General features: G+C 44.8%; 1 protein-coding gene across 1 annotated transcript; it reads left to right on the top strand.

Moving 5' to 3' along the window:
* Positions 1–2,355: 2,355 nt before the first annotated feature.
* On the top strand, positions 2,356–5,432 carry FANCF (FA complementation group F). The gene has a single exon (XM_053389322.1). The coding sequence runs from the start codon at positions 2,446–2,448 to the stop codon at positions 3,466–3,468; it is 1,023 nt and encodes a 340-aa protein (XP_053245297.1). The 5' UTR covers positions 2,356–2,445; the 3' UTR covers positions 3,469–5,432.
* The last annotated feature ends 2,352 nt before the right edge of the window (positions 5,433–7,784 follow it).

Here is a 7,784-nt window from a genome sequence, read left to right as displayed (position 1 = left end):
CGAAACTAGAAAAGGTGGGCAGGGCCGATCACAAGGGTCTCTTGCAGCTTAGTTGTTGTCTGGCTGGGAGAACAATAAATGAGTGAAAATGTGCCGTGTGTCTAGCCATATGGTCTCTGCTTCCAAATATTACCATGGCTGTGTGGGAAGAAGCCACAGTTTCCATGCCACTGCACTCATTTATAAAGAACCTGTCAGACAAGTTTAAATTCTGGGTGGATTCTGTTGGCTTATGAACAGAAGTGATGAGACATATATATGTCCAAAAATAATGTGGATATTTTGTTTGAAACCCGAGTTTAACATAAAGCAGAACTCAAGCAAAATAATGAAGCTATGAAGTTGTGCACAGCAGTCTTCTGCTGTTATAGTTCACTGGGATACCGGAGTGTTTCCTTTTTATAGCTTGGAATTGGTTTTTTGAGGCCTCTAATCCAATGACTCCCTTGAGGGACACACATTATCTAACAAAAGAGTACTTTCTCCTTTATTGATCAAATTTCACACATTTGGCAGGCATTCAAGCAGTTGTGAAGGCAGCACAAACATTTTAAATGGCTGGGTTTTCTCATATTAAACCAGAAGTTATGAGAAAAGGGACAGGATCCCCTTTTCAAATTTCTTGCAGAGGGTTCTGTACATCAGGGGTGATGAAACTGTGACCAGAGATAATGGGAGTTGGAGTACAACAACATCTGGAGGGCCAGAAGTTCCCCATGACTATATGTCATTCAACACAGAACTACACATGTAGTTTGTTGTTTACACTTGAATATTCTCTGTGTGTTTTGAAAGGAAGGTCAGAATCAACAATGAAACTACAGGGAAGCTTGTGGTGGAGAGAAGCTTTTTCATAATTGAAATCAGGAGTGGGTTCATTTCAGAGACTGTAATAGGTCAAAAAATGATCTGGTCAGTTTGAAGCATTGGCTAGCAAATCTTAAGAGCAGCCTTCACAGTCACCAGAGCCCTCCAGATGTTTTGGACTACAGCTTCCACTTGATGCAGTACCATTAAAACTGGGTTTCAGTTGACTTTAATAGATGCATCTCATACTAAATTTAAAAAGAGGTACTGTAAAATGCCCAATTGTTTCACTGTCACAGGGATGGGGAACCTGTGGCCCTCCACAGGGGCATAGCCAGGCTTCATGTTAGGGAAGGCAGAACCTCACTTAGTTGTATTTTTTATTTATTTACTTGATTGGGGGGCAGCTGCCCCCCCTGGCTACACCCATGGCCCTCCAGATCTTCCTGGATTACAACTCGCACCAACACTCTGTTTAATTTTTGTGTGTACTTTTTAATGTGTTTTATTTTTTGTTCATGACTACTATTTTAATTACTGTATGTTAATCTTCATGTTCATGCCAATCTAGCAGTTCGAAAGCACCCCCGGGTGCGAGTAGATAAATAGGGACCGCTTACTAGCGGGAAGGTAAACGGCGTTCCATGTGCTGCGCTGGCTTGCCAGATGCAGCTTGTCACGCTGGCCACGTGACCAGGAAGTGTCTGCGGACAGTGCTGGCTCCCGGCCTATAGAGTGAGATGAGCGCACAACCCTAGAGTCTGGCAAGACTGGCCTGTTCGGGCAAGGGTACCTTTACCTTTACCTTTAATCTTCATGTTGTAAGGCACATAAAATGATGCTACACCACTGCTGTCCATCTCAATAAACATGTGGCTACTTGGAGCACACATGATAAACACAGTGTATACCACTGACCTGGCAGTTTTAGGGGAAGGTGGAGGGGGGAGAACTTTGTGAAAAGTTGACATTGAGTATGTGCCACACACAAACTTGTTCAGAGGACCATCAGTAAGGCTTGCTGGTGAATAATGTAAGGGCTAATCTGAACGAGTGGCTCTTTGATCCTTATTATTATTATTAAAATCTAACAGCAGGTCGTCCACAGTCAGTAGCTGTCTCCTCCGCAATTTGGGGTTAGTTTTCAAGTGCACTATTCGGGGATGCAGTGACTGTTCACCTCGTTTTCTGAGCCAGGTAGACAAACCAGAAACTCAACGGTAGTTCAAATGGGGCTCTGACAGCAGGTCCTTCTACATGGATTCTGTAGGGACAGAGGAGATTTACTGGAACGATGCTCAAATAATCTAGCTCTTGCACAACATCCCTCTAGCTTTGTGCCGTCCTGGAACATCTGGTCTCCGCCACCTGACCTGCAGCCTTCGCAGGTCCTTAAAAAAAGAAAAAAAGACAGAATTGTCCTGTGATCAAAAGTTACTGAGCAGAGAAAGAGGCGCGGCAACCCTGCTTTAAACAGAAAGAGTGGCGTTTCCAACGCCAAATAGCAATCCAGGGAAGAGTTGCTTTCTGATTGGCTAGCCTCACGAACGTGAAGGCGGGCTTCTCCACCGTTCAAACCGGCGGCGCCAAGGAAAGAAGGCAAGAGTATCTGCTGTTTCCCCGGCTGGGCCCGTCGCCATGGAGACGCTCCTCTCTCAAGCCGAGCTGCTACCCAGCCTCTTGGCGGCGTCGCGCTCGGGCCTGGTGCGAGGCTGGGACGCGGCGGCCGTGCGCCGGGCCCTGAGCTGGGGCCGCTTCTTCCAGGGGCTGCATGCCCGCCTCCCGCCCGAGCGCGGCATCTGGGCCTCTGTGGAGCGGCGCCTGCGCAGCCGGGGAGCGCCGCTCGGCCTCGGCCACTTGAAGCGCTGCCCGGAGCTGCTGGGCCTGGCGCTGCTGGAGAACCGCGCGCTGCCCTCCGACGCCTGCCGCGCCCTCCTGCGCGCCCTCCTGCACGGCGAGGACGAGGAGCTCCGCGCCCACCGCCTGGCGAGGCGAAAGGCGGCCGCCCAGCTCCTCCTCCCTTCGGCGCCTCCTTCTTCTCCTCCTCACGAGGCCCCTCCGGTCAGAGTCCAGGGGCAGCTGCTGCTGGCGCGGCTGCAGGAGGAGGGCGGCGAGGAGGGCGCCCTCCTGGAGCAGCTGCCCTGCGGCCCCGCGCTGCACAGGGCCGTGGCGGCGGCGCTGCTGGAGCCCGGCGGCGAAGCGGAAGCCAGGGCGGCGCTGCTCCCTTGGCTGCTGAGGGAGCAACAGCAGCCTCGCCTGGCCGCCTTCTTCCGCCTGCTGCCGGCCTCGTGGGCGGCCTCGCTTTGCAGCCGCCACCCTGAGCTGCGCGCCCCTTACTTGAGCCTCTTGGAGGCCTGGGGGAGCCGGCTCCGATACGACCCGCTGCGCGGGGAGTGGGGGGCCGGCGGCCTAGAAGAAGGCGCGGCGGCGCCTTGGCAGGAGGTGAGGGAGCGTGTCGGCTGCCTCTGCCAAGGGCCGGAGCCTCTACGCAGCGCTGTGCTGGCGCAGCTCAGAGACCTGAAAGCCCAGGATGGGGGCTTTGAAGTACGAGGCCTGAGTGTTTGGACTGATCTCCTGCTGGACGTGCAGGCGTCTGCTTGGAAGGAAAAGCTCGCGCGAAGCCTTCCCCCGTCAGCCAAATCAGTTGAAAACCTAGAATGAAAAACAAACAATGTACCTAAAGGAAAGATGACTTTGTATTGATTCTCCATTCAGAACTACTCACTTAAGATCAAGTGGCCTCGAGGTTCCCAGTGTCTTAACTCTTTTTTTGTTTTGTTTTCCAGCAGAGGATTGCTTCATGTAAAGGAATGTGTTCCTATGTATTCTCAGTTTTAGGTTTTCACTCCCAAGTGTAACAGTGCAATTAAATCACATAGAATAGATTCTCCCTCATGTGCTTTGTCATCTTCAGCCCTTCATTATAGAGTAAAAAGAAAGTTATTCTATAAGAGTATAAAAAACAAGTACTAGTTGCACCTTACATGCTCAAAAGTGCATGTTGAAAATCACATTATTATGGATGCAATGCTAGTGATTTATGTATGTGTAAATGTTATTAGGACGAACCAAAGTGATGCAAGAGAGTGTGCAAGCATTTGAGTTCTGCAGAACACTGTTTTGACATTTAGGTCCTTGTCAAACTGAAATGTTCTTAATGAGACAACATGGCTTCCTGTCCTTTTTGATGTCTATGTAATGTGTAGGTGAAACTGCTATGTCAACCAAAAGATTAGAATAAAGATTTGCATCCTGAATTCTGGAGCAATCACAAATTGTTACAAAATTACCCAGCACTAGACATTTTTAAAAGCTCACACAAGTAGTACTCTGCATGTTGATAAACTGGACATTGCTATGTAGGCTCTGCTATTGAGCTTGTGAATCTTGGCTAGACATAGGGAGGAATATTTACCTGAGGTAGTTGTATTTCCCAGTCAGTTATCAGCAACTTAATCAGTATTCATGACTTAACTGACTCATATTTTGGTTGTCAGCAGTGATATAGGTGAAGAACCTCTTGTAAAACATACTGTGGCAGTGTGAAGTGTGTCTCCTGTCAATGCTCTTCTACAAATACAAAACACTGATTTGTTTTGACATATTGTATTGGATAGGTCCACTTAAGAGATTTCCTCTTACGTCCATAGAGTAGCCACATGTGGGCCCATAGTCTTTTTCACTGTTTTGTTTTTGTTTTGTTTTTTTGGTGACCATAGCCAATTGAGTCCAGAACTTCAACATTCAGTAAACTAAAAATGAGGCTATTGCTACCACATATGTGTGTTTATGTGTAATTTGCATGATTATTGCCTATATTTAAGGGGTCTTTGTGTAGAAATCGTTACGATCCTTGATTTTCCTTGTATTGTTGATGCAGTTGCAATATTGGAAAATATCCCTGCTTGTTAGGCTGGTCAGGAAGTCTTTCCTTGCTTGGTTCTAGTTGCTTAAAATTATAAATACTTGTTCCTAATTATGTCTTTATTATAATACAACTTTGAATTTCCATGTAATAATCTGACTTCTATGGATAGGTCCGATGCAGTGGTCTCAAACTGATATATGCGTTAATAGTAACACAGCAGAGACTGGTCACATCATTCAGGTTTTCAAGCTCTATATTAAACATTTGCCATGTACATCTGAAATTTGTGGGTGGTATTTGACTCATTTTTACTCAATAGACCCATTGAAATTTGTGGACGTGACTATGTTAGGGTTATTAATTTCAATGGATCTACTCTAAGTAAAATCAGTAGAATACCACCCTGTGTATATAATAGATATTAAGCCAATGCTATTTGAATTGTACTCTCTGTGTGAGGAAAGATGGGTAGAAATTAAACAAAACCTGTATTTTTGAGCTACAAAAAGGAACCATCTAAGTACAAGAAATTATTAGTGTAAAACTGGTTCCAATCAATTTCTTATGTATAGTGGCAAAAGTGCAGAAGTTCTCAAAGCAGAATGTAACCCTTTTGTGTCTACTTATGCCCAATGATTTGTTGCCTTTGTTGTATTTGTGCCAATAGAAGGAATACATATGTGTTAACTTGGAATAGACAGAAGTTGACTTTTTTGAATCCAAGTAATGAGATTAGAAATAAATGCTGTAAGCCTTATACTCCTATAGTGACGTATCTTTGTCCACTATCAGAACATGCCTGACAGAAGTCTTGGGCTGCCATTCCCTCTTGGGCACTCCACAAAAATACTTTCTTGTTCTTGGGAAACCATATTTTGTTTCAGTATCCAAGCCAACAAACTACTCTGTCTTGCAAATAAAAGAAGGCTTATCATAGTCACACTTTCATAAGGGCTAATCAAATAGTACTCAGTAGAGTTTACTTATGAGTAAATATACATGTTGCTCTGTGGTTCACTGATGCATATCAGTGCTTTACTTTTTGAAAGTGTTCCATTATAGCTGCTGTTTCACATTGGATCTATTCAGCATCCCTAAGCATGTTCACTTAAAAAAAGAAGAGAAGTTTCGCTGAGTTCAGTGGGACACAGTCCCCTGGTATAAGTTTGCAGCTTTGGTGCTTTATCAATCTATTGGAGATTTGGTTAAAGTTGTGGCAATTTCAGGTATGGCCAGTTCGCTTTCTTTGGCATAAATCCTAGATTTAAAGCTACTCTGATCATTTCAGTTAGTGCCGTGTGTGTGTGTGTGTGTGTGTGAGAGAGAGAGAGAGAGAGAGAGATGCTGAGCTTGTAAAGAAGTCTCACTGCAGTTGTAACACTATGGAAAGGTTACATAGCTATCAACCCACAGAGCTATGAGTTCAATACAGTTGCTAATTTGTTGGCTTCAAAAAAGCACTAATTAAGTATGATGCTATTAAAAATAGTTTTCTAGCCTTGAGTGCAGAGTATTAGAGGATTAGTAATGCAATTCTATTTGTGGGTTTACTCCCAGGTAAGTGTAGCCTAAGCCTTTTTATTCTGCCATACCACCATGTCAGAAGCCATAACATGATCCCTTAAAGAATCATTCTGAAGAACAGGAAGCTGCCTCATACCTAATCGGGCCATTGGTCCCTCTAGGTCAGTATTGTATTGTCTACACTAGGAGTCAGGAATCTTTTGCAGCCCAAGGGCTGCATTTCCCTCTACACAACTTTGTGAGGGACACATGCCAGTGCTGGATGGGGCCAGAGACAAGAGTGGTTAGTTTCATCACATGCAGTAGGTTAGTTTCTTCACATGTACTCTCTATCCAGGCAAGCAATAGGCATTATTGGAGTTTGATAACATATTCCAGCCACATCAAAACACTTGGCATGCAAAGCAGGGTCCAGAAGGGGTGTAACCTGCGAAGAATTCCAAGGGCCAGTTAGGCAACCCTGGTCTGCACTGGTAGCACTCTCCAGGGTTTCAAGTAGGAGACTTTACCAGCTGTGTCTAGAGATGCTGGGGATTGGACTAGGGACCTTCAGATTGCAAAGCAGATGCTCTTACCATGGAGCTACAGCCATTCCAGCTAAATAATTCCATCACTTATTTCTAGCAAAGTGGTATGTTTGGGTTGTGTGTAAAATGCACACATGCATAAATTTTATAGGTTAGTAAATTCATTAATTTCTTATTAATGTAAATGGTTTAGGTTGGAACAATTGATTTCTCTTGGGCTTTAATTGGATATGATCAATCGTGAATCACAAGTGAAACAACAAGGTCATTCATCAGCTGCTTAATGTTGTAATGGGCTATGCTTGCCCTTTCAGCTGAGAAAAGATGGAGAGCCCTAAGGGAATGAGATTTAAATTATCGTGCTGCTGACAATTAAATGTGTGTACTGCTGTCTCTTACAGCCTCATTAGTCTTAATACTGGGGTGAAAGCTGCTGAGTTCAGAACGGGTCCATAATATGTTATGAGAGCTTTGTAATTTTATTCTGCGTTTTTAGAAGTTGAATCTCCCTTATGCTTATCATGTAACAACTACAGGGAAGATAAAAAGCAAATCCATGATGCACCAAAACAACTGGTATAAACTGATGGTTTGGGCTGGCTTACTTTTATGGCACCATATCTGCTTTGAACTCTGCATGTATGTGCTTTAAACCTGCAAACAGAACAGTGAAGAAGTGACATCCCACTATCCTATCCATATTAGAGATAAGAATAGATTCATACCAAAGCAAAACTGTTGGGCTGTTTCCACTACAGGACAGAGCAGGCAGAATCACATACATTCCTTCTCTGCAGCCATAGATGCAAGCACATATTATTTCCATTGGTAGGAAAGTTCCTCTTTACCAGATCATTTCTCCCCCTTTGGGGGTAGGAATCAGACTCCTGGCAGGGCTAAAGTCTACATACCTTAGAAGCCTCTCCTTTTCTCCACACCTCCCACATTCTGCTTGTGTTTCCTGATGAATCTCTCCCCTGGACTATCATCATAGCTGCAGTTGGCCAAACCATCATGAAGGAAGCTGCTTTGCACATGGCATGGGACATGCGATTTAT

The sequence above is a fragment of the Podarcis raffonei genome, chromosome 1 (assembly GCF_027172205.1).
Source record: "Podarcis raffonei isolate rPodRaf1 chromosome 1, rPodRaf1.pri, whole genome shotgun sequence".
Classification (NCBI taxonomy): Eukaryota; Metazoa; Chordata; class Lepidosauria; order Squamata; family Lacertidae; genus Podarcis; species Podarcis raffonei.
Note: the sequence above shows the minus strand (reverse complement) of the source record. Positions and strands in the feature narration are given on the sequence as shown.

Excerpts from the sequence above, each read along its gene's own strand:
- FANCF (XM_053389322.1), top strand. The coding sequence starts at position 2,446 with ATGGAGACGCTCCTCTCTCAAGCCGAGCTGCTACCCAGCCTCTTGGCG.